The sequence below is a fragment of the Colletotrichum acutatum genome (assembly GCF_030867785.1).
Source record: "Colletotrichum acutatum strain CBS 112980 chromosome Unknown BDZ83scaffold_40, whole genome shotgun sequence".
NCBI lineage: Eukaryota > Fungi > Ascomycota > Sordariomycetes > Glomerellales > Glomerellaceae > Colletotrichum > Colletotrichum acutatum.
The window spans coordinates 221,233-247,196 of record NW_026849034.1 but is presented as its reverse complement, the minus strand read 5'-3'; the positions used below and the strand labels follow the sequence as shown (position 1 = coordinate 247,196).

The window sequence follows — 25,964 nt, the reverse complement described above, 5'->3', positions numbered from 1 at the left end:
GTGAATCTAATGCCGGCTGTGCCGGTCTCTAGTCTACATCATCGGCCGATGTCTCGACCGCGGGAGCTCCGTTGGTCGGCGCGGGTGCGGGTGCGGCTGTCGGCGTAGGAGCTGCGGCAGCAGGAGCGGGAGCGGGAGCGGCGGGAGCAGGTGCCCCCTTGGAGTACATATCGATCTTGCCACCATCCTGGATAACGCCAGTCCGATCCAGAACGCACTTTGCTCGGAGGTAAGGGTCGAGCTTCCAGTAGTCATCCCTGAGTTTGCGAGCAAGGTCCTCGCGCTGTGCCTTGATGGCTGCCTCCTTGTCTGTCCCAGCCTCTTTGATCCACTGAAGGGTTGTCTCCTCGTACTCGTGGACCAGTTCTTCCCTTCCAGAAAGCAGCGCGTCTCTCGTTGTCGTATCCTTCATCTTGTCATTCTCTCCAGCGACTGGCTCCAGGTACTTGTAGTCCCAGTCTTCTTGGCCGTCGAGCTCTTTGAGGATGTGGCTTGGCTCGATGAACTCGGACATTTCCTTGACATTGTTGGTGAAGTGGACCTTGGCAGCTACGACTGGATCCAGCCAACCCTTGATGATCTTCCAGATACCTGATAATTGTTTAGCTGTGTTACTTGAGATCAATCAGGGGGATAAACAGACCTTGGAAGACCCAAGGGGCCTTGTGCACCAGAACGGCACCAAGAGATTCGGGGTAGTTTGCCTCGAAGCACTTGATCATGAACTTCACAGGGGTGTAATCCTAAAGCAATGGTAAGGAGATAATCCATCAAGTCGCATTATACGGGGTTGACTAACCATGTTTGCCAGTGAAAAGCCGGTCATATCGAATACGATTGTCTTTGCACGATTAGCACAAGCCGGACCATCAAAACACGGGTAAACTTACAGCAGTATCGACAGGAGGGGCCAGAACCATACGCGCTGTCTCGATCAAGAAGACAGTATACTTCTCGAGACTCTCCTCGCATTGCTCCCCCTGTCTATGCATACGCACCCTAACCTGGCAGATCGGGCGTCCTCCCTTATCGAGGCCATGGATGAAAGTCTTGCCTGAACGAGCCTGTGTCATAAAGTCCTCTCCCAACTGCTTGATCTTGGGGTCGGAATTTTGCGCAGCTTCCAGCGCACCAGCCTCACCACTCTTCATGATTTCGTCGTCAACCTTCATCTCGGTCAATCTCCAATGCATTGTGGAGATCATCATGACAAAAGCCTTCTCAACGTCCCACTTCCGCGCTCTCAGGAATCGCAGGGCAAGAGCATCGGGATGGTCATGCTTGACCATGGACCATATCGTGGCGCGCAAAGCTTCGGGACTTTGGTTGGCCAAAGCCTGCTTGAACTGTTGCGTTTGGCCGTACTTGTCCTCGCCATCCTCCTTGATACCGGCTGGAACGGCTGTGGATGTCGCGGCGCCCTCTTTCTTGTCCTTGCGGCTGAACAATGAAGTGCGCTTCTTCTTGGGCTTGTCGCCTTTGCCGGCAGCCGACGTCTCGCTCGGTGCTACGCTAGCAGATGCGCTGTCTGCGGCAGCGGTGCTGGTCTCCTCTCCCAAGGACAGAATGAGGTTCCACAGTTGGCGCAACTTTTCCTCCTGCTCCGGCGTGAGGTTGCCCGGTCTCCCAGGGGGAATTTCCGTCGCCATGATGTCTGATGGGTGAGGTTCTGCGATTTCGGTGTCCGGTTGAGGGTCAGATTTGGATCCGGTGGTTTGCTGATAAAATAGGCCGTATGCGCACGCAAGAGCAACGGCCACAGAGCAGAGGACGACGTCAACCCGTGACTCGAGGAGGACACGGGGTTTATTGAGGTTGGGAAGGCCCGGTGACTGTGGTGATCCGAGTGCTGGGAATCGTCTGTAATTTGAGGGCTTGGAGGGACAGTTGAATTTCCGGACAGAGGGTCGGACTAGGAGCTGCCGTCCAAATCGCGAAGTCAATGGCAATTGTGCAAGGCGAGTCCCCGAAGCGTACTGGAGGGAGCTTTGTGGGAACGTAAAAATTCGAGGCAAGGCCGAGGTTTGTGGTTTCAAACAGACCGGCATCAGTCGACGACGTCAGTCAATGCTTCAGACTATATTAGTGGTGCTGAGACGGGGTCAGCAGGGTCATCCCAAAGTGTAGTGCGTTGGCAAATGGCGGCGGGTTGGAGAGGAAATTTGGCAAGGTGAAAAGAATCAAGCCAAGTGATGCGCGGATGGCCGGAATATGGCTTGCGCCGGAGGTTGAAGTGACGGGAGGGAGGGACAGACTGGGTGGCTGACATGCGCCGGAGGGGAGTTAAGGTATGGAGGGGTTGTGAGGATTGGGGAAAGACTAGGGGTAGGTACCTACTTTGGTTACGCGGCTGATGGAGAGTTTACGGACTGGCGTCTATGCGGTTGGCGGCCAAGAAATGACAATGCAGAGAGACGAGAAGAGCAAAGTTGAGAGGACTATCGAAGCAAGGTACAGAGAGGTTGATGGATAACGCAGTGAGACCGGCCGGGTCTATTACGTGGGCAGTGAATGTGCGACGGAGGGGCAGAGTCGCGGACTGAGCTTGGAGCAAAGAGGAAAGTCGGGGGCGACGGGGATTGAGGGAGGCTTAGACGCGGCGGACAAGGAAGAGGAGGACGACGACACCTCAGCGACAATACCTGGGTAAGCGCAATGTAGCGAGGGTCGAGCGCTGTACTTCGTACCCCTTGGAGGCTGTTCGAGCTTCACGGAGTTGCTAACTTGGTGGACGCTGCGCGCAGGAGTTGCTCAATTTCCGAGCGTTCCGGACTGGCACAGCTTCCAAGAGTACCGTTGGACCTTAGGTGCCTTAGTTGGTATCTGTTGTTGTAGTAATTGGGTGTCAGCTGTGGATTTGCCCAATGTACCTTGGAGTTGGCGAACTATTGTGGTGCTGAGGTGTGGTGGGAGAGGAACTGGACAGCTTTGCGGACCCAGCAAGGAGGCCGACCGGGAGGGATAAGATATGGGTAGGTTGAGGTGGGATGTCGTTGAGAGCGGGGTGTCGGATGCGCGCAACCTTTTGCAGTGAAATGGGACGTGGTGGTCAATTCTGGTCGTTCAGGATTGCAAAATGGTGAACATCAACGCTGTGGTAAACCGTAAAAAGTACGGAGTAGACGAGCACAATAAAATACGACGTATTCGAATCCGTAAGATGCCTCAGGGTCGCGGGGGAAGTGCGAGTGCGAGTACCGGTATCCGTACCTTCCTCATTACGGAGTACAGCAGGTCCACCAAAAATCATCAGAAATGACCACGCGACCTCCCGTCGGATGCGATGGGCAAGGGGCGCCAGGTACCTACCTACCTTACCTAGGCTACCTGTGCGTGTCTCCTCCCTGCCCGGTTGGGCGAACGCGAGGTGAGGTACCTATTCATACCCCGTACCCTTACTTACCTTAATGGAACTTCGGGGCCGAGCCACGCGAGACGCGCTCGATACCCTCCCTACCTTGCCTTAGGTGAACATGGAACGGAACATGACGGGAGTCCTGTCTGCCCAAGTTCTAATACCTGGGATGGGCCTGAGGAAACCCAAATTTGCGTCATCCCGCCTAATGACCAGCTGTCTGCTGGGGTCTTTTAGAGATGGCGGGCGATTCTTGAAGCACCTACACGTGCTGAACTACAGTTTTGGTTTGCGCTGAGTGCGGGGCCATGCCCTTGGAAGATCGAACCCCGCCAGGTATAAAAAAAAAAAGATAGCGAGCCTTGTACCTGATATCGGGTCACCAAATCCGTCAGCTTTGTTGATGTTGACTTTCACTTGAGCTTCCATCAACCAGCAACCACAGCTCACCCCACAGCTACTTCGACACCCCGCGTTATACCGACAGCTGCCACCGACACCGAAGCATCTGACAACGTTTCTTTCGCCGAGTCCCCAACGCAAAGCGTTGCACACAGTACATCTCAATTCTACTGCCCATCATGGCAGACTACGACGCTCACGAGAAGCGATCCGCCTCGCGCACGCGCAACTCCCGTCCGACAACACCTATGCGCCCGACCACGCCTCTGCGCCCTTCTTCGCGATCCTCCTTTCGCGAGTCCGCCAGAGATAGTGTCCACGGCGGCGGCGAATCATTTCCCCTCAACACCTTTGAGCCCGCCTTTGCCGAGCTCTCGGACGCCATGGCCGACCTTGAGGCCAATATGATGCACTTCCAGCTGATGCACGAGAGTTTGGCGCGCTTCAGCGAGTCTTTTGCGAGCTTCATGTACGGTCTGAACATGAATGCCTTTTGCGTCGATTTTCAAGAGGTACGATTGTTCCATAAGCTATCTTGCGACGCACTAGCCAATGCTGACCTTTGCTCGTTTTCCTCTCTAGGGCCCTGTTCCCGAGTCCTTCAAAAGGGCGAAGCTACAAGAAGAGATGAACGCAGCCGCAGGATCAGGTACGAGTTCCAACCAAATCTCAGGTGCAACCTTGTCGGTATTTCTAACATGCATATTCACAGGCATTCCTCGCGCGTTTGAAAAGCCTAGCAATGATTTTGACGGCGAGACGACTTTTATGTACTGATCCATACCCTGGATTCCTCCATTGAGAGCTTTGTAAGTATCCTGCTAATCATTCCCAGGACCACCGACGTTTCATTCGTTGAAAACCCACCCGCCTCCTCCAAGCCAACCCCGAAATACAAGACTCCCGGCACAGCTACTAGAGGTTCCCGTGTGCCGGCACCTTCTACACGAGGAGGCACAACGCGTGGTCGCGCGGGAGGCCGCGGAGGCTCCGAGACAACGAGAGGTCGGGGTACCGGGATCGTCAGACCGCGCGGCCGTGGCATCCGGTGAAAGTGCTTCAACAGATATCCGCTGTGGAAATTCACCGCTGGCATCATCGCCGCCGCTTGCTTGCCTTGCGCCCCCGGCCATCACAAGCTGGATCTCAACTTCCCGACCACGGCCCTTCAGGGTGCAGAAATGAGAAAGGGCTGATGGCGATTCCAGTACATTATGTCGTGAAAGGGTATCATCTAGCGTCTACTCTTGAGCCACGGTAGACTTGTGGGCAAGGGGCAAGCGTATCTCAGGTCTCCATCTCGATCTCCTGGTCGAGGGCCTTCTCGGGGCCTCCCTTGTTGGGGCCTTTGTCGTCTGTTCGAATGCCAACGACGGCCTCTGCCTCTTTCTGGGTATACGGTTCCTCCTTCAGCTGCTTGACCCTGGAATTGACTAGGTTAGCGGGGCCGCAACAGACGAGAACATATGTTGGCCAGCCGGAGGCATGGAAGTGTAGTAGCAGAAGACGAACCTGCGCTTATGAGGCTTTCCTTTACGGTGTCCCACGAGGCTGACCTCAGTCTCAAACCATTTGGCGCATTCGATGCAATAATGTTGACCTAATCCCGGAAGATCCTCCTTTGCTTTCGATCCCGTGAAACGTTGGAGGTGGCGCGGCGAGCGCAAATCGGCCTTGATTTGGTCGACATCCCTATAATATGCTTTGTTAGGAACCAAAAGACGACTTTTTATTTTCCGTTTGCTCCCTAAAAACCCTTACCTCGTCTTCCTTCGCGTCTTGGTCAGGGTTTTCTTGTTGGTGACGCCCATTTTGCTGGTTCGGCGGGTGCGACGAGAGAAAGCACCAAAGACCTGTGAGTTATCGCTGTTGCGTCCGATTTCAATGGAAGAGAGAGTGGCAGAATCCCAAAATTGACCCTCGAGATGGCAATGGCGGGGCAGAATTTTGGTGGTGAGCCGCAAAAAAGTTGCTTCACCGCTCACAAACGACGGGGATTAGTGCCTCCGTAATCCCGGATCCACTAAAAAGTCCAGGTAGGTACCTGACAGATAGAGTCGCCCGAAGCTTGAACTAAACTTAGGAGTGGAACGCGAGGGGACGCGCCCGGATAAATGAATATATGGGTACTCCTGTCACTTGTACCTCCGACACTGCTCCGCCTCTATCCCCAAGACGCCCTTGCAACCCATCTTTAAAGATGATGGTTGTCCTTTCGGAAAGTCACCGCACAACAAAGACGACCTAATTGTGCGATCGCGCAGCTCTCGGGAGCTGCAGAACAACAGCTTCCGTTATGTCGCGACTGATATGTGAGAATAACCCAGAGACCCCTTGATCCCCCCCTACTCTTACCCCTGTTGTAGCTGACTTGACATCGCATCTTATCAGCTTCGGCATTGTCGTTGCGTCGCGATCCGCGCATCCTCAAGCTCCCGCCCTACATCTCGCTTGCATGCATCCTAGGCGGAATCGCATGGCTGTTTCTATTGCCTCTAAACGACTATTCCCGACGAACCTACATTTCCGAGAATGCGCTGCTTCCGGGTCAAGTGCACACGTATTTCGGTGGAAGTGATCAGCATGTGCTGAGGGCGTATAAGCATGAGGTTAACTCGGTCAGGGATAAGTCAAATTACGAGTATGGTGCACCACAATTCATCCTCGCGGCTGTTTTAAGCGTTGTTGGTCTAATCACTGGGACATGACAGAATCAATGACAAGCTCGAGGGCATCCTCAAAAGCGTTGGCTTGAAGGTCGGCCGCCAAAACTACACGTACGAATCCGCCGGCGACGTATATACCGGAGAGAACATCTACGCCATTCTTCAAGCTCCTCGCGGTGATGCCACGGAGGCTATTGTGCTCATCGCGGCTTGGAAGACGGTCGATGACAAGTTCAACCAGAATGGCCTTCCACTGGCGCTGACGCTGGCGAGGTACTTTAAGCGGTGGTCACTCTGGTCCAAGGATATCATCCTCGTCATCCCTCCGGACAGTAGGACGGGCACCCAGGCATGGGTCGACGCATACCACGACTCGCATGACTCCTCCCGTGTGAACTCACTTCCACTTAAGTCTGGCGCTTTGCAGGGTGCCATCGCCATCGACTATCCGCAGGAACACCGTTTCGAGTCCATCCATATTATCTACGACGGCATCAACGGCCAGCTCCCCAACCTGGACCTCATCAACTCCGTCGTTAATATCGCGGGTGGACAGATGGGTATGGGCACTGCCATTCAGGAGATGTGGTCGCACTCCGACAAGTACCGGGACCGACTCCTCACGATGCTCCGCGGCATGTTGAATCAGGGGCTCGGCCACGCCTCTGGTCCGCATAGCAGCTTTATTCCCTACCATGTGGACGCCGTAACTTTGCAACCATTCGGCGAAGGGTGGCACGATGAGATGGGAATGGGCCGCCTTGTCGAAGGAACGTTCCGCAGCTTGAACAACCTGCTTGAGCACCTCCACCAGAGCTTCTTCTTCTACCTACTCATGCAGAAGGAGAGGTTTGTGAGCATCGGCACGTACCTACCAAGTGCCATGATTCTGGCCGCCAGCTTCACCATCACCGCAATCTCCCTTTGGGTGAAGAGTGGCCACCAGGACCAGCCATCAGCTGCGCCCAACGCGGTGGTGAAATCCGAGAGTGAGGGCACTGCATCTCAGGAGGTACTCGAAACCGCAAAGGGAACAAATACATCGTCACCTTCTGTTCCCGCCGTAGAACGCGATCTGTTTCTTCCTCTGGGTCTCGTAGCCGTCTGCCAATTCCTCGGTGTCGTGCCATTGTACATCTTCAACCACATGCCTGCAAACGTAAGCTCTCCCTCCCATTCTCAGCTCAACCAAGATGCAAATACTCACTTTTCAATCCTATAGATGCTCGCTGGTGCATACACAGTCTTCGCCCTCACCAACTGTGCCCTCCCCTTTTTCATCTCATCGCTCCTCGCCTCAACGTACAACCCTACGGTCCAGCAATACCAGCTGATCAAGTCATTCTCACTCCTCCTGCTCGGCATGTTCCTCTCAGCTCTGGCGACCCTCAACTTCTCTCTCGCCTTCCTCGTTGGTGTCATGGCTAGCCCGCTGTCCTTCATGAGGCCGTGGCCAAACCACGCGGCCATCCGCTGGGCCTGCGCCGCTTTTCTCCAGCTCGCATCCCCGACGGCGGCGTTGTACTCTGTCTCGTCGTACTTTAACATCAGCATCGGTGAGGTTCTAAAGGAAGCGGCTTTCGGTTGGGATGTTTGGGGCATGTATACGCCCGTCATCATTTGGGGAGTGTGGTGGCCTGCCTGGCTCATGGGATCCGTCATCGTGCTTGGACAGCCTACAGCCAAGTCAAAAAGTGCATGATATATGGTGCTAAGAGGGTTGATCACGTAGTCTAAATGACAGCATTATTCCTGACGGAGTTAGGAAACGACAACTGCCAAAATTATTTGAGCTTTCAGGATTAGCGCATCGGGAAAAGGGGCAGTAGCATTGTCATCAAAATCATAACGGCCCTTTTTTGGAGGCCGATTTCCATTCCTCTTCTAAGTCTAGTGGTGTACATTGGTCCTCCCCCTGCCACTGTAGACCTTTATTACAGGCATAATTTTCCTTTCCGCCCATAAACCTGGTATCCTCTGCTATCCACTAAGCTGCCCACACGTCGCCACCAGCGGTCTCGATCCAGTTACCAAGCTGGTTGACTTGCGAGTCCCAGTCGAGCAGCCGCTGGCGCATGTTGCCAATCTGCTTCATATCAAGCACCTTGGGCTGGACCCAAGTGATGTGCGCCACCTCGTCGACCTGGTCAATGTTGCCGCGCAGCAGACCCAGACTGAGGGCCTTCATGATGAGGTGCTCGATTTCGTTGGGGCGAACCTTAGTCTCCTGAGCGATATCGGCGAAGGACATGGCACGATCGTGGGGCGGCCGGCGGAAGACGGCCTCGGTGAGGGATGCGAGGTAGATCTTTTGGCGGAGGTGGCCGGCGTTCTCGGCGAGCAACGGCTTGGCCCGCATGCGAGCCGAGAGAGCTTCGAAGCCCTGGAGGTCGCCGCGGTTGAAGGCGAAGAGGAGGTCGCGGAACCACTCGTCCTGTGTGCCCTTGAGGGCGTCGAGGACAGGGTGCAACAGCAGCTCACCAAAGTTGTAGATGGTGTCGGAGACTAATGCGGCGATGCTGAGGTGCAGCGCTCTTCTGTGTCGCTCCTGGGGTGTGAGGGAGTTGATGTCGATGCAGGCGAGGTAGAGAAGGGCGTTGCGGTAGTAGGCTGCGAACTCCATCTTGCGCTGGATTTTGGAAACCATATCAGAGAATGTCCTGTACTTGCTCGGGGAAGGTGGGCAAACAGCTTACCTGGTAGTAGTTGGCATTCGCATCATAGAATGCTGCGTGGACAATCGTCTCGACGGAGTCGAAGCTGTCCAATATTCTCTCGGCTGTGTCGAGGTCCTTGCGAGCGCCGTCCATATCCTCCAGATCCAGCTTTACTCTGGCAACTGCGACGGAAGCGTATACAAGGGCATCCTGTGAGTTCTCGTTGTCCACCTTCTTCGCGACTCCTTGGAGGAATGTGAGGCGCTCCTCATCATCTATCAAGGCCTTGTCAGTTCCATGTCCTCTCCTCACTCCTGTGTGACTATGCCTTACCAGAGCATTCAGTAGCAGCCTTCAATGCCAGGTCGACAAGCTTAAGCTGGTTGATCTTATCCGCAAACTTGAGAATGAAGACCTTGTAGAAGGAGAGTCGCTGGGGCTTGCTGCCCGGGTGACTGAAGAACTGGCCGAGGGCGTCGGTAAGCTGGTGCCAGAGTTTCCTCTCCCAGTAGTTCTCGAACTCCAGAACAAGGTGCTGGAGTTCCTCGGGGGCCTCGTCGCGCTGCTCCGCCAGGAAGTCGGGAATTGCGTCGGCGCTCATCTTGGTGGGAGGTCTCGGTTGGTGGGTGTGTGAGCTTCGGAGGGGTTGAGGATGACGACAGAATCGTTAAAGAAAGACCACGTGACAGTTCTTTCCTCAGATAGCAGCTTCACTTCAGAGGCAGAGGAATTGAGGCTCGGGGGCGGACTTTCGTCGTGGAAAATGCCGGGGAGTTCGTCTGGTAGTTGTGTAGATGGTGTTGATGAATGCAAGCAGCAGCAGTTGCCAGTAGCAGCTCCGGAGGGGCGATGCACATAACGCGGCTAGCTAGCAGCCTGGTCAGTCAGCTAAGGTAGAGAGGTACGTAGCGCAGCACCGATTCGGATGCTTCTGGTCATGGCCCACTTCCGGACAGGGCAGCCAATGGTTGTTTTTCCGATCCTATGACCATAGATTGGGCCGTGCACTTGCTTCCACGTGACCCGCTCACCTTCCGTCCGGGATTCTGGATGAAGCTCGCGACTTTGGAGCTTTCGGCCGGTCAAGAAGCGTTCAGTTGCGAGTCAATTGAGGGGCCACCGCACTTATTTGTTGCAGCCTCGATATCCGAAAATGGCCTCCTTTCAAACCGCCGTGCGGTCGACCCAGAAGGTCGCGCACAATGCCTTGAGAAGCAGGCCCATCTCCGATGTTGCCATCACCCGTACCGGCAAACCCATCCTGCGAACCCAGGGCGGAAGGTAGGCATACCGATCAATTGCATATATATGGGCCGTTGCTGACTCGATTCTGATCACAGACACTCTCTCGGTGGTATGAATCGATCGAATCTTTGATTACGGAGCCTTTGTCTAAGGGCGAATTATAGGACACACTGCGACGGTTTTCGGCGCAACGGGACAGGTTGGACGGTATATCGTGAACAGGCTCGGTACGACCATAGATACACGACGAACCGTTGCTGCAGTACTGATCAAGTTGTGTAGCTCGTCAGGGATGCACCGTTGTCGTTCCTTTCCGCGAGGAGATGGCCAAGCGCCACTTGAAGGTCTCTGGTGACCTTGGCCGAGTCGTCTTCCTTGTACGGTCTCCCTTCCGATTTGGCGGATTGAAGTCTAGGAGGACTAATGAGATGGCTACAGGAGTACGACCTCTACAACACCCAATCGATCGAGGAGAGCGTTAGACATTCCGATGTTGTCTACAACCTGGTCGGCCGCGACTACCCCACCAAGTAGGTTTATGAAGCGAGGGGCACTTGAAGATCGATGGCTAAAAAACGCCCAGGAACTACTCCCTTGAGGACGTCCATGTTGAGGGAACCGAACGGATAGCTGAGGCTGTTGCCAAGTACGATGTCGATCGCTTTATCCATGTCTCCAGTTACAACGCCAACCTCGAGTCGACATCCGAGTTCTTCCGCACCAAGGCCCGTGGTGAGCAAGTCGCTCGTAGCATCTACCCCGAGACCACCATCGTGAGGCCGGCGCCCGTCTTCGGTTTCGAAGACAACCTCCTCCTGAAGCTCGCCAACGTAATGAACCTCTTCACTGCCAACAACATGCAAGAGAGATTCAGGCCCGTCCACGTAAGCTCTCTGTAACGATGCCTACCCTGCTTGAGACCTAACAGTTGCAGTCCATCGATATTGGCCAGGCTCTCGAGGTCATGCTCTACGACGACAGCACAGCAGGTCAGACCTACGAGCTTTACGGCCCCAAGGAGTATTCGATGGCCGAGATTGCCGAGTTTGCCGACCGCGAAATTTTCAAGAAGCGCCGCCACATTAACCTCCCCAAGGCTGTTCTCAAGCCTATCGCCGGTCTCCTGAACAAGTACCTCTGGTGGCACACCATGTCTGCCGACGAGGTTGAGCGTGAATTCATTGACCAGGAGATTGACGAGACGGCCAAGACATTCAAGGACCTTGGCATCGAGCCCGGTGACATTAGCAAGTTCACATACCACTACTTGGTAAGGACGCCTGTGATTTCCTCTATTAAAGTCCCATGTATTGACTTCCTTATAGCAAGGTTTCCGCAGTGCCAACTTCTACGACCTGCCCCCTGCAACAGAGAAGGAGAAGAAGGAGGAGCGCAAGTACCTGCACGTTCTTGACGAGTAAGCCTGGGTTTCATTTGTTGGAGGAATTTGATTCTGGGCAAGCAAGTCGTTTAGAGTGTATATAAGTAGTCAGCTAGACAGAGTTGCAAAAGTCGAGGAATCCATGTACAGTTTGAATACCATCTCTCAAATGTGCGAACGTTCTTCAGTGTGATTGATGTTCCGTGGTGTTGGCATTAGTTGGTACTTTATGTCTGCAAAATCAAAGCTGATTCGTTGAAACAGTGTAGTTTCTGACAGTTCAAACTGGGTCCTTGACACAGACTTAGCAGTCCTTTCACCTCACTTTGCGACTCAGTCTTCCTCTTACATTTTAACCCTCTTGGTCACTGCAGTCGTTATCCTGAAACTTTGTTTGTTCGCGGCTGGCTTACCTGCAGAATTCATTTTTTTCCCTTTGATCGAACAAACCACAAAAATTTCCGTCAAAGCACAGTCAAGATGAGCATCTCAGACAGCGAGGACGAGCCTCTGTAAGCCAGCTCCAATGAATTGAAAAAACTCAACCCCCCGGTTCTCCACCGGACAAAATGACACAAGATAGACTGACACATTTTTCTTGCGCCGACAGTACTCTCTCCTCGCACGCGTTGGCGGCGCTGGCCGAATTCAAGGCCGAGGAGGATACCCGTCTGAAAGAGTTTGAGAGGCTCCAGAAGCTAGCGGAGGCGAAAGCGGCCAAGAAGGCGCCGATATCCATGGCGGCGTTCATGGAGGACTGGAATAAGTCGCAATTTTGGGTAAGGAGGACCTTCTTTTTTTTTTTTTCATCAAGACACGGAAAAGCGATGCGACAATTTGCAGGGGGGGTTTCTGGAGAGACAGAGAAAAAGAGAACAAAAGTCTCACTGACGCTTTTTTGTTTTCTTCATTGTAGTATTCTGACGAGACGGCGAATTTCTTGGCGAGGCAGCTTCTCGAGGGCGCTGATGCGGACACGACGATTGCGATTGTGTCTGCGCCCAGTGTGTTTGTTGCCCTGCATAATATACTGGTAAGAGCACCCACCATAAGGGGCGATTCGCCATGTCTCTGGATGATTTAGTAACCGCTCTACAGACTGCACGAGACGAGAGCGAGGCCCGGCCAAAGGTCTTTTTGCTGGAGCACGACAACCGCTTCAACGTCTTCCCCGAGTTCGTCTTTTACGACTTTGCGCAGCCGTTCAAGCTTCCGGGCGAGCTCAAGGGTGCTGTAGACCGCTTCGTCATCGACCCGCCATTCCTCAGTGAGGACTGCCAGACCAAGAGTAAGCTCAATTCCCCAGTCCAGTCGCGCAGACCACCCCCTCCCCCCTGGGGTTCAAGTAGAAGAAAGAACGCTCCCATGCTGATGAAAGTCTTTTGGTTCCCAGCCGCCATGTCGGTCCGGTGGATGATGAAGCCGGACGCCGCCGAAAAGGGCCGCATCATCGTCTGCACTGGCGAGCGCATGGCCGAGTTGGTAAACAGGATATACAAGCCCCTAGGTGTTAGGACCGTCACGTATGAGCCGAGCCACGAGCGAGGGCTAAGCAACGAGTTTTGGTGTTATGCAAACTTTGAGTGCAAAGACTGGACGTGGCGGGAGGCGGCTGCGAGTTGAAAAAGGGGGGACACATCCTTAGAAAGTATCTCCCTGGCGATGCGGCCCTCCTATCACCTCGGTTGGCTAGCTCGTGACGATAGACGGGTGCCTCTGGCCCTGATAGGGGCCCGACTTGACACATGTTTCTGGTTTGCGAGATTTCAATAGAAAGTACATACGCTTGATCGCTGTTCTATACAATGATGGCTCCTTCGGATTGCCATTCAAAATGCGGATTTTGTTGTTCGCCTTTGCCAAAAGGCCCAAGATGATGCATTACCCACGTTTATTTCCAACGCCAACAAGATGCTTGATTCTCCGTCGCCCACCCCTTCGCCATTCCAAAGCGCCCCTTTTCCCATACTTTCGGCGGGCCACCGTGTTACCTCGTTTGACCTGGTGGCATTACTGTTTTACACTGCTTGGTATGAGACGTTCTCGTTCCCTCTCGAGGTATGAAATTACGAAAGTGAACGAATAATGTAGAAGAGCAGATAGGGTTGAGCGCTCATGACGTCTGACTTTGACGCCATTTCAACCTTGTGGTCGTTGAACTTGAACCACTGGTCGCCTACTCGGCAGTAGGATACGTAGTGGCCTAAGTGCTCAGTCAATAAAAGTGTTCAAAGTGGTTCGTTATATGTCAACTGACCCGTGTCGATCTCGCCGACGTGGACCACCACGCTAAGGAGGTCGTACGTGCAAGATCTTCCAAGGTCAAAGGCATCCTTGGAGTCCGCGCCTCTACCTCTGGTAGTATATGGCAGCATGTTGAGCTGAAGGGGGAAGTTAACCACCGTCTCGATCTTTGATGCGCGGTCATGGCGGCCCTGCTTGTACTCAAATCGCTGGCAATGATTGTTAGCTGGCGATAAGGACACCGTAATCATGCGACCAGACATACCTTGAGCTGTATCGCGAGCACATTTGGCAGCCGCTTAATGCTGGTGGCTCTCTTGGCCTGCTGCATCGAGCTGCAGTTGTGGCACCGATACTCGCACTTGTCTGACTTGACGTACTCCTCGTCCAGGCACTCCTGCAGAGTCAGGCTGGGTACCTTCTGACCTCCCTTCTTTCTCTTGTGAGAGAGGTTTTCCAGTCCAAGACTGAGGTCCAGGAAAGACTGGACCGCGTTGGTGACGCCTCCGCAATTCTGGCAAGTAGTGCCAGTCTGGAGCTTGCCGTAGAATGTTTGGTGGATGATGCAGTTACATGTGTGCTCGCTTCCAGTCTCTGGGCGCTTACCATCTCCGTTTCGCTCATGCAACTCCTCGGCGAGGAACTGGAAGAACTCATGGGCATCTTGCTCCTTGGTGGTGACGAGGTTCTCAAATGCCTTCTTCTCCGAGATCCAGAATCCAGACAGAATACTAGCCGCCGTGAATCCATTAGTATTCTCAACAGCATAGAAGTCCTGGAACATGTCATCCATGGCACAGCTCAGGCAGTTTGTCAACTGGCAATCGGTGCTCTGATGGCCGTCGCTGAGGTAGAAGTTGCGCAGGAGGGGGTTGTGGAGGAAGCTCTGCAGCACCACATTCTGGTAGCATGTTGCTCCGGCGTTGTAGATTCCGCGCAGACCATTAGCCTTGCAAGAAGCAGTGGTGGTGTTGTTGGAGATATAGCCTGGGTTGCTTGCAGAACTATCCTTGACACCATCTGAGAACATCTCATCGTGCTTTCTCTTGCGGTCTGGAAGATTAATCAGCATGTTGGTCAGGTAGCTGGGAGTCAAAGAACGGCAGTGCAACAACGCAAGTCGCGATATGAGGTGAGAGGTGATGCCTCTGATGGGTAAGGACAACTTACTGGAAAAAGTTCCGGTTCCCATCTTGCGGACTCGAAGCTCCTCGAGAGTGGGGTCCCAGACTAGGTCATCACATATCTGGCAGTAGAGGGCACCACTCCTTGAGTCGACATCTAAACTTTGTTAGGAAGTTCACGTTCATTCTCGGTGATGAGCCACATACAGAAGCGATGCTGCTTCTTTGTGCCGTGCTTGAGACGATCGTCCTCATTGACAATGGTAGAGCACTGTAGGCAGAGGTAGTTGGATGTGAGAGACGTCATGACCTGTCCATCAGAGTTCTTAAATGTTTGCGGAACAACAGGCGTCTGCTCAAAGATGTTCTTGAGGATCATCTTGTAGTGGTGGACACACTGGGTAATACCCTCTGTGGACTGGGTGAACAGCCGCTGGATGTGTTCTGTTTGTATCCTGTCAGCCTGACTCTGGGACATTCCTGCTGTCGCGGCAAGGAACAATTAGGGCCTACTGACCGCAGCCAAAGACCGGTGTGCCAGGGAGGGGCGATTTGACCTTGGCGGTCTTTGGAGACATCGGCGTCGTTGGTCGAGCAGACATCTTGGGTGTTGTGGATGGTGTTGTTTGATTGATCGGTCGGTCGTCCTGCTCTTTCGCCTATTTTCTCTTGCCTTGAAGCACCAAGGAGGCAAAATACTGGGAGTTTCCCTCTTGCGCCAAAAAACCAAGTCAAAAATTGATCCAAAACCGAGAATATAAGTGTGTGATTTCGATGATGGGCAAGGAAGGCGTCGTGGATCAGTAACGGCCGGAGTCGGGCGAGCGCAACAATACTACTAGAAATCCACAGTTAGCCGCGAGTTCGTCGCAATAAAATGGGTCAATTAGAATACAAGAGACGGGGATATAGAGCGAGAGTAGGATTTACCGGCTAGAAAAGCTGAGCCAGTGATGCTGAGCAAGTAGAGGGTGTTTGGACTATCGGAAGGAGCGAATTCGCGCCGTGTTGAAGCTCCCCAGAGAGTGGGCGGGTGGGTGAGCTTTGGTGGATGGCGCAAGCCGAAGATCGAGAAGGTCCGCGCGGGCTGTCGCTTCCAGCCCCAGTCGCAGCCGTGGAAGAGGCCAAAGTTGGTGGTGCAGAAGGAAAAAGAACCAAAGGCTCCAGACTGCGACAGATTTCATGCGCAAGGAGCAAAGTGATTCAGGATCGTCGGGAAGGCACAGTTCCCAAAAGGCCTTACAAACAATCCCTGGAAGTTGCAAATGTTGGAGCTGGCGCTGGGTGCACAGACGGGTAGATTCCGTGGCGCCAGCGGCCAACAGGCAGTAAATCCAGTCTTATCGGCACCTGATCGGGCGGTTTCTTATCGATAACAACTTTTGCTTATCCGCCTGCCGAAAGTCCCCCTTATGCCCCTGAATTCCCACAGGACCTCGGGGCACTTTTCAGTGGGTCTAGAAAAGGACCCTCCCGTCGCAACGCGGCCGCGCAACAGTGAGGTCACTGTCACTGATGAGATTTAGCACGCAGTACCTAGACATTGCTGAGGTAAGCTGCTTACAAGAGACTGGACCTCTCGAACCTCAAAGTGCCCTGCCTTTCGGCGCATTTTGTTCTAGAACCTCGGCATCTTCATTGCCCCTCCATTGCGTCTTCACGTACATGTAGCACCAATTTGTTCTATTCGCCAAACTGAATGCCCAGCGTCACGTCGCGGCTATTTCTCTGTCGCATACCTTAAGGAACATGCGGGGTCTTGTGTCCAGCGTGCTTTCCCAATGTAATCGCAACCCTGGTTTGTGACTAAGACGGCCAATCTACTCAACCACACCCGGGGCTAGACATATCGCCCGTCTGAATCATAACAAGAACAACAACATAATGGCTTCACAACTAGTAGCACTGCCCGAGATCGAGCGCCTCAGCCCAGCCTGCATTCGCATTCTGGGCGGGAACCCTGGAAAGTTTACGCTGCAGGGCACCAACACATATCTGGTCGGCACAGGCAGCCGCCGTATACTCATCGATACGGGCGAGGGCAAGCCATCGTGGATCGCCGCGGTCAAGTCGACCCTCGAGCAGGAACAGGCGACGGTGGAGAAGGTACTGATCACCCACTGGCACCATGATCACACGGGCGGCATCCAGCAGCTGCTACAGCTGTCCCCAAGCTCCGAGGTTTTCAAGAACCAACCCGAGGAGGGCCAGTCAGACATCTCGGACGGCCAAAAGTTTTCCGTCGACGGGGTCAGTCTTACCGCTGTCTTCACCCCGGGGCACACCGTCGATCATATGGCCTTCGTCCTAGAGGAGGAGGACGCCATGTTCACGGCGGATAACGTCTTGGGCCAGGGTACCGCAGTATTCGAGGACTTGACCGTCTACCTCGACAGTCTTGAGAGAATGCAGAGCCTGTTCAAGGGAAGGGCGTATCCGGGTCACGGGCCCGTGATTGACAACGGTCCGTCCAAGATCCAAGACTACATCAACCACAGGAAGGCCCGAGAGGAGCAGGTCATTCGTACGCTGAGGACGGCGAGGCAGGGCTCTGGTATCGAGGGCGATCCCTATGCCTGGACGGTCATGGAGCTTGTCAAAGTCATCTATGCTGATGTTCCTGAGGAGCTGCACATCCCGGCGAGCGGTGGGGTCATACAGATCTTGGAGAAGCTCGCAAAGGAAAACAAGGTGGTCCAGAGTGACGAGAGATGGAAGTTGAAAGATCGATCGGCGTTGTAGTCCGTCCAGATGATAGACTGGGGCAGAAATGGTAGCGGACCTTGGCCGGAGCCTCGGATCCGAAGACGGTAAATGGACGTCATGATATAGCATGCTGGGGTAGCAGGAAAGTGGGGATGGACCTACGCATATCATAGAAACCAGACGATCCCGCAATGAGTGTATGAGTGCGTTGAGCTTCTAGTGCAACACAATAGCATCGAGTTTTTCATGATCGTACGGCGATTGGAAAATCCGCGTACCTGAGCCGGGCCATGTGCATCGCGATGGCTCTGCGGCAAGGTTACACAGCGCAACGAGACCGCCGGAAGGTTCGGGCAAGTCGAATCTCGTGACGGCGCGGGACGTACGATGATAGTGGAGCGCCACCTGGAAGGCTAGAAACGGCGGTTGCGGTCTACATCTCACCAAGGAATTTCTGCTTCTTGGTAGCATCGAAACGGATGCGCTGTTCCGATATCTTGTGACGCAAGCTTAACGCAGCAGCGGTTGAGGGCGGTGTGGTGCAGCAGTTGGCGTGGAATAGACTAGGGTCTTGTGGGTGATATGTCATAATCTCACCCTCACTGGCTTCGAATATGAGAACGCCGGAGCAAACTGGTGCGGCATCATGTTTTCGTATGTTCAGCTTACCTTGTTATACTGAGCGTTGTAGTCGGAAAGGTGATAGAGATACCCGCCCTTCAGCTACAGATGTGATTTTCAAGATTAGTTTGTAATTGCACAGAACTTGATACTTGCTTTGTGTCCTATAGGTAGGTAACGTCATGTCAAACAGAGTAGCCTTGAGAAACTCCTATGATTTTGACGATGCCCCGTGATCGATGCGGGTCGGACTCCGACTTGACTCCGGGGCCTACCGACCGCAGGCCGCAGGAAAAGAGGGGCCTTCGCTTATAGACTCTTCGTTGTTCAACCATCAGCTCCGGTCGGCCATGAGAGAGGTACCTCAGGTAGGTACATCGAAGGTACAACGTACCCGCCATTTTGTCATGTGGAGCCAAGGAAGAGGGCGGGATCGCGGGTTTGAAGGGCGGATCGAAGGCAAGGATGCGCACGTACGGATTTCTTCTGTGGATTTGGCCAGGTGGTGGGTGGATGGGTGGTGGGTTTCCTGCTTGCATCCAGGTGGTTTTTTTCCCCCTCCTCTTGGTGGAGCTGCGGGAACTTGTTGTTCATGAGGCTGCTTTAATTTTTGCCTTGGCTGACTTATCCTTTGCTTGTTGGCTTCCAGGTGCCTGTCCCATTTGTAATGCGGCCACTGTATGGCGTACCACTGTGCCGTTTTCCTTAGGATTCTGTAAGTGGTGATTCAAAGTGAATCATCGGGACCAGCGTCTGTTAACGTGGGGCCTGGTTCACCTTATGTTTCGGTCAACCGCTCATATTGAGCATACTCAGGCCAAGGACATGGCGCAGAGAGAAGCAGGAAAACTCATTGGCTCCCTTGAAGTCAGACCATTGAGAGAAGCAGAGCAAAGTATCATTGCAGACTGCAGGTAGGCAGCAGAATAGAAGTGACATGGAAACGAGTTCATCATCATCAATATAGGAAATCAGAAGTTCGAAAGTTTCACAACCCCATGGCTGGTCGGTCTACGGGGGTTACGGGACGTGAGACACGCCGTAACGAACTCCGTACATGGCCTGTTTGTACGGAGCTTTTGTGTATCCTCCGTGTCCGATTTAATTGCTCTTCTTGGCGCCGCGTTGGCAAAGGCTCGGCCGCCCGCCGGGCGTCGTTCAACTTCCAACCCGGGGTGAGAAGAAAACACAGCCCTTAGGCCTCCAGATGATGTTGCAGTGATTGTAGAGCTGGGCGTCAGAAGAACTTGACGCGGCTTACTCTCAACAGACGGAGCTTCGGAAGCGCGGCCGACACTTTGGTTTCGTTCTTTGATTCTTACGTTCCAGATTACCTACCTAGACATTTCATGTCGGTACTTCGCGCTTCCCGCATCGGCCGGCACTGGGGGCCCTGCACGTCTTCGTTCTGCTTATTAACAAACATCATTTTCTCTGCCCTATGAGATTTTAGCTTGTGGCCGGGCCCCTCTCAGAGACTCAGTCTCTTGCTTACCTCACCCATCGGTGGAGTGGGAACGACGCACACCATACCATAACCTCCATGGAAGTTACACTACAGATCGACGCAGGCAAGGCAGGACAGGACAGGGATAGGTAGGTGATGCGACGGAGTTATGCGATGGCGATAGGTAGCTCGCCCGTCTTCCCCGTGTGACTCAACTCCCATGCCTAGACGGAAGTATTCACAGGTCTTTGGGTCTTTGGAGGGCGCCACGTTCATGTAAGAATCTGACATGGTGGGACACACATCTCTAGCAATGTTGGTCCGTTGTACTGTCGACTTACAAATCCAATAGACCCTTCTTCAGAACCATGGGTGGACACAAAGACAGCTTCGCACCTCTGACGACGACGCTCGAGGGACTGCGGCGACCACCACGAATCGACGCGTGTGTTCTTGACGGCTTGGTGGTCAGAAACCATCTCGCAGGGCGCTTGAGGCCTGAGGTACTGTAAGGCGAGAGAGACTGATCGGTGATTGAACAACAAAAAGCGGCACTCGGCTGCCGCAATCTTGGCAATAAGGTTGTTTTGTTTGGTGTAGGTCTATTTGCCCCGTAGTCGCTACCTTACCCACTGACCTACCTGGTGTCCCTAGTCCCCGTTGATCCCGGGAGAATCACACATAGCTGCATGGTCACGGATTCCATGTTCGAGGGAGTACATTTCATTGCTGGAGGTTTTTCTCTCTTCTCTTCCTCATGAGGCTAACATATGAAATGAGTGACGCATCATGTGTCTTTATGAGATGCAGCCACTCACTTATCGAGAACGAGGTTTTCACTTAGATGTCATGATCGGGGATGGTTGATGGATGATATTGAATGACTAAGCGTGTAAGTGTGTGAGTGAGCCAACGGATGAGTGAGAGTACTAATGCAAACTGCTCCCGGGTATACCCTCTGTTTCCCAAGGCAGTCAAGGTGAGTACACACTTACCTTACCTTGCGGTCCTTACCTACCTTGCCTGCCCGTCTAAGTATGCACGCTACTGCACTCATCGCAACCTTCTTCTCTCCAATGAGGTGGTTATGAAAAGTTCTGGCAGGGTCTCATGGCGTCACTGCCGCGAAATCCGCTGGAGTAGGGCAGCTAGTCTGGTAAGCTGGTACAGGAAAGCTCCCCGCACCCCCACTAGATTTCTCAGGATGTGTGGTGCTTGCCCCACCAGCATCACTAACGGCGCGGAGGAAAGAAGGTGGAATCTCAGGGAATGAAGCTCTCGCATCTTCCAGGTCGTCCACATGTCACTCCTTCAAGCTACCTACCCTCTCACCTCCATCCATCTTCCAACGTGCTCGCGCCGGACAGCTCCCGTAGCTTCGGGTCGGTGGGCGGGTACATCCCTCGAGTACCTCCGCCAGCAAGGGCAAGGTGGGTGACAAGTTACTACCGTTTCCATCCCGCACAGCTCTTGGCCTAAGTCCTCTCTCTGGTCACTGGATGATGTTGGACTTGGCTGGACCCTCGCTCGTGGATGCCTTCGGAACCTTCGGAGTCGGTCTCTGCACATTTTTTGACCTTGTCACCACTTACACACACATGCTGCCGAGCATACTGCTGCCACTCGCCTCGCGTCTACCACGGTCGGTGACTTCTTTTTCGCGGCGGCCGCCTTACCTTACATGGGGTGGGCAGGATGACTTCCAGGAAGCCTCCTTGACAGCATGTACAATGCACCTCCGGTACCTTCTTGTCCCATCTCATAAAGGTACGATGGAGATGGGGAATGCGCCTGGGTATGACCTGACTTCTGGCTGCCCAGTCCCAAGGTACCTAAAGCCCGGCCATGTCATCGCCGTGTACCGACGCCGGCTCCAAGAAGCTATCGTTTGCCTACCCTTCACCGTGGCTTTGTACCTCATTTACACATCTAGACAAGAATCTTGTCGCAAAAGGACTTCTCTCGGTCTCCGCTGCGGTGCTGGCGCCGGTGCGACGTCTCAAATCCTCTCTTCGCGAGACCCCACTCTACTTGCTGTTTAATAAAGGCGACCCGACCTCGCTCTCGCACATTGTGTTTTCTCGATTATCTTGAAGCTTACCATCCTGCTATCTTTCTCTTCGCGTACGAGGCTGCAAAGACGCACCAAATAGACCCACCCGCCCTACTGAACCTTGTCTGAATAGATCCGGGAAAAGTTCGAGGTCCTCTTTGCGACATAGCCGAATCTGACATTGCCTCCTCTCCTCCTGCGACAACGGATAGCTTAGTCGCAAAGAGGCCCTTGATGAGATTGTCAGCTAGCCAAATCACCGCGGCGGTGGTACTGGGCATTGCGCCCTTGGTTATTGCCCACGGCGCTCACGAAGCTGGCGCCGGCGCCGGCGACATGGAGATGGACATGGGCATGGCCCACGGCGCAGACGAGCCGAAAGCCGAATCCAAAAGCTATCCGCCAACATACTTTGCGCTCGCCGACCATGCGGGGATAATGTACGCACACATTGGGGTTATGGTGCTCGCTTGGATATTCGTTCTGCCAATTGGTAAGTTTGCCGAGCTCTGACCAGTAATTCTGCGCCGACTTACACGCCATTGGCAGCTGTGATGCTTTCCATTGCCCGCTCTAGATATACACTTGCGCTACAATTCGTTTTCATGGCAGTGAATGCGCTTGGAGTTCTCCTAGGAACAATTTACAATGCCAGCACACCTGATCTCTACCCCAACAATGCACACCACAAGCTGGGCTGGCTAGTAACCTGGGTCCTCTTGGCGCAGGTCCTGATCGGCCTTGTAGGACGAGTTGCTGGAGCTCTGAGGCACGACAGTCGCGAGACGTCCGACGACAACGAATACCAATCATTCATTCCAGTTTCTACGGCTGCCATGGCAGAGCACCACCTCATCAACAGCTCTCGATATGCTAGCGAGTATCGCCTGTCCAACGATAGCGGGCAGGGCACTGAGCCTTGTACCGAATCGCTCCGGAGCCATTCCCGCTCTTCGTCGTCCAATGAGGTGTCCCCGCGCAGCTCCGATGCCTACCTAAAGGAGTACGCCGAAGAAGAGGACGACATTGAGGATGGCCTTCCCATGCCCATGCCGAGTAACAGGAACGAGAACACCAGTGCCAACCCCAGGTCGGCGATTGCAAGGGTAGCGGGAAGGATTCCTTCGCGCGTGTTGAAGGGTTTAGTCTTTTTCTACAACTCAGTCGATAGACTGATCTTGCCGCTGGGGTTTGTCACCTTGTGCCTAGGTATTGTGACCTATGGGCGGTTCTTTGTAAGCAACACATGAACGAGCTTGCTGGAATTGTAACGCTAACCATACATAGGAGGGCAACGGCATCTTCAGCGGTTTGGCGCATTGGGTCAAGGGCGGCATTTTCTTTTGGCTTGGCTTGTTGACCCTTGGTCGATGGACAGGCAGCTTTGGTGAACTCGGATGGGTAAGTCTACAATCCATTATCGGCCGTGTTCGGGACCGGTTCGCTGACTTTGCTCCGGTAGGCGTGGAATGTTCAACCGAAGCGTGCCGGCGGCAAGTGGCGGCCCTCGGCCGAGTTTGTCGAGAGTGCCCTCATTTTCGTCTACGGATCGACCAACATCTTCCTCGAGCATCTTGGGAACTGGGGAGGAGAGTACAGCGCACAGGATCTAGAGCACATTTCAATCACCGTTCTCTTCATTGGTGGTGGACTGGTAAGCCTCTCATCGACAGCATCGTGAGTCGCGGAGTTGACTAACACATGGAACCAGGTCGGCATGCTCATCGAGTCCAGTCGCGTTCGAGAGCTCTTGAACACATCAGTCATCAACGCCGCTTCTGAGCACTACCACGACGAGGAAGGGCAGAAGAAGGATCTGCAGCCGCCGAAGCAATACGAGTTCTCCATAAACCCTATCCCGGCACTCGTCATCCTCCTCCTGGGCATCATGATGAGCTCGCACACGCAGCACTCTATGGTTTCGAGCATGATTCACAAGCAGTGGGGTAACCTCCTCACCGGCGCCTCTTTTGCTCGTGGATTCTCATATGTCATCATGTACCTGAAGCCTCCCAAGTCCATTCTCCCGTCTAGACCTCCCACGGAGCTCCTTGCCGCCTTTGGCCTGATTTCTGGCGGAATCATCTTCATGGCGAGTGTAAGTTTCCTTTCAACTAATTTACTCCGAACGAGCAATGGCTTACAATAGGCCAGGCTAGCGACACTGTCGAGGGTATGGAGCATTACAACCTCGATGCCATGTTCATGTACACCGTGACCATGGGTCTCGTGGGCGTCCTGATGGCCTGGGTCGTCATCGTGTTGGCCATCAAAGGCTGGGCAGTACGCAAGGAGACCGGCCGCCGATCGTATCGGCTGGCTTGATTTATCGGCAAAGGATTAATCTTGAGTTGCTTGTGTACCGCGTTGAGCGGTATGAAGTGCTGGTACGGAACGACAACAACAATGACGCGGTAATGAGGATGGGGTCGATCACGGCATTAGACAGCGACGGCATGTGTGAAGCATGGCTGAGGGCGTTTTCTTCTTCTTTTTTTAATCTTTAATCCTAGAGATACCCTCATGACAGCTTGGAGAGTTAAATCATTATTTGATTATCGTAATGATTTGCAAACCCCGATGATATGAGACACAGCAGCAATGGATTGTGTTGGATGTGAGACTCTTTTGCATTGGTCTTGCTACGGCTCCGTACACGATTGCCATTATCCATCTTCTGTGCCTGTGCCAACTTCATCCTTACTCAAATCCCCTGAGGGTATCTATCTTCTTTGACCCTAGGCTCTCTCGTGCCGCCCTTTGACTTTTACCGATCCTGTACCCCAAGAAACTTTTCGCGCCGGGATTTCCTTAATCCCCCGAAAGACGAGGGTCTATGAAGCTACCAGTGCAGCTTCAGAGAGAGCTATTCGAACTAAACTCCTTCGTTTGTCCCGAAATTTTTTTGATTGCGCTCCTGTCTCGTTGACTCGTTTCGCTGTTCTCGGTCCACACAGAGCTTGAGAACGGGTTTCGATGCTCTGCAATAATTGGCGTATCTCTTCAGTCGTGAGGCTTGGTAGCACGCCGTAAGTCCGAATGTCCTATGAAAATCAAATTCCGGCGGACGGATAAATGACCATTTGGCTTTTCGAAGATTCGTGCCCATGTTGCGATGCAAAAGACGTTTGCCGCCCTCCGATTCCTCCATATCAAGGAACTCGCCACAGTGAACCCCTCTTCAACCAGAAGTCGACTTCCTCTTCTTGGACTTTTCCTTTTTGTCCTTTTTGTCCTTCTTTTCCTTTTTAGGGGCGGCTTCCTCCGCCATGTCTACATCCTCATCCACGGCGACAGCCGCAGTAGCAGCAGGCTTGACGACGCGCTCCTGGTCCCGGGCGGAGTAGAGCGCGGTGCCCTGCTGCAGGGCGTGAATCAGAAAGGGCAGCGACTCGGCCTTGAAGTCGTCGGCGGCGCGGACTTTGTCGAGGTCTTCTGCGAATTCTTGGGTGGTGCGTTGGAGATAGTAGGTTGTGAAGTCTTGGGATGTTGTGGTTGCCATGATGGATTGAGATAAAGAGAATATGTGATGCTGCGCTTGTTGCGTTCTTCTTCTGCTTGCATGAGAAGGAAGGAAGTGCGTGTATATGTGCGTGTGCAATGGTTTTCGTTGTGAGATATCAGTTGGGTTGGGGTTGCTGTAAGTGAGTTTTGAGATGAGATGAACTGTGAGATATTGGAGGTTTGAAAGTTTTGAAGGACAGTGTGAGAGGACAGTGCGCGACTGAGATGACACCCACCCAAGCGCAGACGAACCTTTCTGAAAGTCAATTCGACCTACACATTTGGTTTAGTTCATACAATGTCTTTGATTTTTCTCTCCTATGAATATGAAAGATATAAGGAGAACGACGAAAAGTACGTCAGTCTATAACCAAACCATCCAATTTGTGAATTTGATTCTGCACTTTCCGCACACCACCTAGCCTTCTCTCTACCTAAGCAAAATTTCGGCGAGTCAAGGTATCCACATCCGATATGGTGTAGTGGCCAACATGATGCCCTCTCAACTCTATGAGAGAGAAGTTAGGCATAGCCCCGAGTTCGATTCTCGGTTTCGGAA

The 25,964-nt window shown here is 53.4% G+C and overlaps 12 protein-coding genes and 1 non-coding gene across 13 annotated transcripts; 7 read left to right on the top strand and 6 right to left on the bottom strand.

Annotated features, from left to right (window-relative positions):
* Positions 1–28: 28 nt before the first annotated feature.
* On the bottom strand, positions 29–1,649 carry BDZ83DRAFT_576273 (CRAL/TRIO domain-containing protein; the record flags this gene model as incomplete). The annotated part of the gene is made up of 4 exons (XM_060504907.1): positions 29–591; positions 644–743; positions 800–841; positions 891–1,649. The coding sequence occupies 4 exons, from the start codon at positions 1,647–1,649 to the stop codon at positions 29–31; spliced, it is 1,464 nt and encodes a 487-aa protein (XP_060365653.1).
* Positions 1,650–3,936: 2,287 nt separating this feature from the next.
* On the top strand, positions 3,937–4,809 carry BDZ83DRAFT_576232 (DASH complex subunit Dam1-domain-containing protein; the record flags this gene model as incomplete). The annotated part of the gene is made up of 4 exons (XM_060504902.1): positions 3,937–4,269; positions 4,340–4,406; positions 4,470–4,527; positions 4,593–4,809. 4 exons carry the CDS (start codon positions 3,937–3,939, stop codon positions 4,807–4,809), a joined length of 675 nt encoding a protein of 224 aa, XP_060365652.1.
* A 141-nt stretch (positions 4,810–4,950) lies between these two features.
* On the bottom strand, positions 4,951–5,649 carry BDZ83DRAFT_300790 (zinc finger-containing protein). Its single transcript, XM_060502252.1, has 3 exons — positions 5,519–5,649; positions 5,270–5,449; positions 4,951–5,180 (listed from the first exon to the last, which is right to left on the bottom strand). Exons 1-3 carry the CDS (start codon positions 5,566–5,568, stop codon positions 5,045–5,047), a joined length of 366 nt encoding a protein of 121 aa, XP_060365651.1. The 5' UTR covers positions 5,569–5,649; the 3' UTR covers positions 4,951–5,044.
* Positions 5,650–5,861: 212 nt separating this feature from the next.
* BDZ83DRAFT_698205 (Gaa1-like protein) lies at positions 5,862–8,286 on the top strand. Its single transcript, XM_060511393.1, has 4 exons — positions 5,862–6,069; positions 6,149–6,398; positions 6,469–7,582; positions 7,646–8,286. The coding sequence occupies exons 1-4, from the start codon at positions 6,054–6,056 to the stop codon at positions 8,123–8,125; spliced, it is 1,860 nt and encodes a 619-aa protein (XP_060365650.1). The 5' UTR covers positions 5,862–6,053; the 3' UTR covers positions 8,126–8,286.
* Positions 8,287–9,886, bottom strand: BDZ83DRAFT_619343 (PCI domain-containing protein). The gene is made up of 3 exons (XM_060508117.1): positions 9,414–9,886; positions 9,120–9,355; positions 8,287–9,052 (listed from the first exon to the last, which is right to left on the bottom strand). Exons 1-3 carry the CDS (start codon positions 9,679–9,681, stop codon positions 8,411–8,413), a joined length of 1,146 nt encoding a protein of 381 aa, XP_060365649.1. The 5' UTR covers positions 9,682–9,886; the 3' UTR covers positions 8,287–8,410.
* A 240-nt stretch (positions 9,887–10,126) lies between these two features.
* BDZ83DRAFT_619340 (NAD dependent epimerase/dehydratase) lies at positions 10,127–11,873 on the top strand. Its single transcript, XM_060508116.1, has 8 exons — positions 10,127–10,361; positions 10,421–10,434; positions 10,490–10,552; positions 10,608–10,702; positions 10,764–10,855; positions 10,909–11,209; positions 11,260–11,595; positions 11,651–11,873. Exons 1-8 carry the CDS (start codon positions 10,234–10,236, stop codon positions 11,744–11,746), a joined length of 1,125 nt encoding a protein of 374 aa, XP_060365648.1. The 5' UTR covers positions 10,127–10,233; the 3' UTR covers positions 11,747–11,873.
* Positions 11,874–11,893: 20 nt separating this feature from the next.
* On the top strand, positions 11,894–13,487 carry BDZ83DRAFT_619331 (putative N6-adenine methyltransferase-domain-containing protein). The gene is made up of 5 exons (XM_060508115.1): positions 11,894–12,218; positions 12,317–12,485; positions 12,623–12,739; positions 12,805–12,994; positions 13,100–13,487. Exons 1-5 carry the CDS (start codon positions 12,187–12,189, stop codon positions 13,327–13,329), a joined length of 738 nt encoding a protein of 245 aa, XP_060365647.1. The 5' UTR covers positions 11,894–12,186; the 3' UTR covers positions 13,330–13,487.
* A 285-nt stretch (positions 13,488–13,772) lies between these two features.
* On the bottom strand, positions 13,773–15,676 carry BDZ83DRAFT_576267 (ubiquitin carboxyl-terminal hydrolase; the record flags this gene model as incomplete). The annotated part of the gene is made up of 6 exons (XM_060504905.1): positions 13,773–13,909; positions 13,964–14,159; positions 14,216–15,035; positions 15,117–15,231; positions 15,282–15,518; positions 15,592–15,676. The coding sequence occupies 6 exons, from the start codon at positions 15,674–15,676 to the stop codon at positions 13,773–13,775; spliced, it is 1,590 nt and encodes a 529-aa protein (XP_060365646.1).
* Positions 15,677–16,958: 1,282 nt separating this feature from the next.
* On the top strand, positions 16,959–17,816 carry BDZ83DRAFT_651224 (metallo-beta-lactamase superfamily protein; the record flags this gene model as incomplete). Its single annotated transcript, XM_060510437.1, has 1 exon — positions 16,959–17,816. The coding sequence occupies one exon, from the start codon at positions 16,959–16,961 to the stop codon at positions 17,814–17,816; it is 858 nt and encodes a 285-aa protein (XP_060365645.1).
* A 1,556-nt stretch (positions 17,817–19,372) lies between these two features.
* BDZ83DRAFT_651223 (uncharacterized protein) lies at positions 19,373–20,327 on the bottom strand (the record flags this gene model as incomplete). Its single annotated transcript, XM_060510436.1, has 3 exons — positions 19,373–19,735; positions 19,897–19,956; positions 20,190–20,327. 3 exons carry the CDS (start codon positions 20,325–20,327, stop codon positions 19,373–19,375), a joined length of 561 nt encoding a protein of 186 aa, XP_060365644.1.
* A 1,686-nt stretch (positions 20,328–22,013) lies between these two features.
* Positions 22,014–24,621, top strand: BDZ83DRAFT_300465 (uncharacterized protein). Its single transcript, XM_060502250.1, has 6 exons — positions 22,014–22,394; positions 22,451–23,136; positions 23,189–23,302; positions 23,364–23,555; positions 23,613–23,999; positions 24,056–24,621. The coding sequence occupies exons 1-6, from the start codon at positions 22,136–22,138 to the stop codon at positions 24,224–24,226; spliced, it is 1,809 nt and encodes a 602-aa protein (XP_060365643.1). The 5' UTR covers positions 22,014–22,135; the 3' UTR covers positions 24,227–24,621.
* Positions 24,622–25,082: 461 nt separating this feature from the next.
* On the bottom strand, positions 25,083–25,403 carry BDZ83DRAFT_751632 (ribosome-assembly protein 3-domain-containing protein; the record flags this gene model as incomplete). The annotated part of the gene is made up of 1 exon (XM_060514080.1): positions 25,083–25,403. One exon carries the CDS (start codon positions 25,401–25,403, stop codon positions 25,083–25,085), a length of 321 nt encoding a protein of 106 aa, XP_060365642.1.
* Positions 25,404–25,873: 470 nt separating this feature from the next.
* BDZ83DRAFT_t134 lies at positions 25,874–25,964 on the top strand. The gene has a single exon. It is a non-coding gene; the product is annotated as a tRNA-Glu (tRNA).

Coding starts and splice junctions, on each gene's coding strand:
- BDZ83DRAFT_300790 (XM_060502252.1), bottom strand. CDS start 5,568: ATGGGCGTCACCAACAAGAAAACCCTGACCAAGACGCGAAGGAAGACG. Junction 5,450..5,518: donor AAGACGCGAAGGAAGACGAG/GTAAGGGTTTTT, acceptor AGCATATTATAG/GGATGTCGACCAAATCAAGG. Junction 5,181..5,269: donor GGAAAGCCTCATAAGCGCAG/GTTCGTCTTCTG, acceptor AGTCAATTCCAG/GGTCAAGCAGCTGAAGGAGG.
- BDZ83DRAFT_698205 (XM_060511393.1), top strand. Junction 6,399..6,468: donor AGGGATAAGTCAAATTACGA/GTATGGTGCACC, acceptor GGGACATGACAG/AATCAATGACAAGCTCGAGG. Junction 7,583..7,645: donor TCAACCACATGCCTGCAAAC/GTAAGCTCTCCC, acceptor TCAATCCTATAG/ATGCTCGCTGGTGCATACAC.
- BDZ83DRAFT_619343 (XM_060508117.1), bottom strand. CDS start 9,681: ATGAGCGCCGACGCAATTCCCGACTTCCTGGCGGAGCAGCGCGACGAG. Junction 9,356..9,413: donor GGCTGCTACTGAATGCTCTG/GTAAGGCATAGT, acceptor AGGCCTTGATAG/ATGATGAGGAGCGCCTCACA. Junction 9,053..9,119: donor CGAATGCCAACTACTACCAG/GTAAGCTGTTTG, acceptor TCCAAAATCCAG/CGCAAGATGGAGTTCGCAGC.
- BDZ83DRAFT_619340 (XM_060508116.1), top strand. CDS start 10,234: ATGGCCTCCTTTCAAACCGCCGTGCGGTCGACCCAGAAGGTCGCGCAC. Junction 10,553..10,607: donor GTATATCGTGAACAGGCTCG/GTACGACCATAG, acceptor CAAGTTGTGTAG/CTCGTCAGGGATGCACCGTT. Junction 11,596..11,650: donor AGTTCACATACCACTACTTG/GTAAGGACGCCT, acceptor ACTTCCTTATAG/CAAGGTTTCCGCAGTGCCAA.
- BDZ83DRAFT_619331 (XM_060508115.1), top strand. CDS start 12,187: ATGAGCATCTCAGACAGCGAGGACGAGCCTCT. Junction 12,219..12,316: donor GACAGCGAGGACGAGCCTCT/GTAAGCCAGCTC, acceptor TTGCGCCGACAG/TACTCTCTCCTCGCACGCGT. Junction 12,740..12,804: donor TTGCCCTGCATAATATACTG/GTAAGAGCACCC, acceptor ACCGCTCTACAG/ACTGCACGAGACGAGAGCGA.
- BDZ83DRAFT_300465 (XM_060502250.1), top strand. CDS start 22,136: ATGAGATTGTCAGCTAGCCAAATCACCGCGGCGGTGGTACTGGGCATT. Junction 23,137..23,188: donor TGACCTATGGGCGGTTCTTT/GTAAGCAACACA, acceptor AACCATACATAG/GAGGGCAACGGCATCTTCAG. Junction 24,000..24,055: donor GAATCATCTTCATGGCGAGT/GTAAGTTTCCTT, acceptor ACAATAGGCCAG/GCTAGCGACACTGTCGAGGG.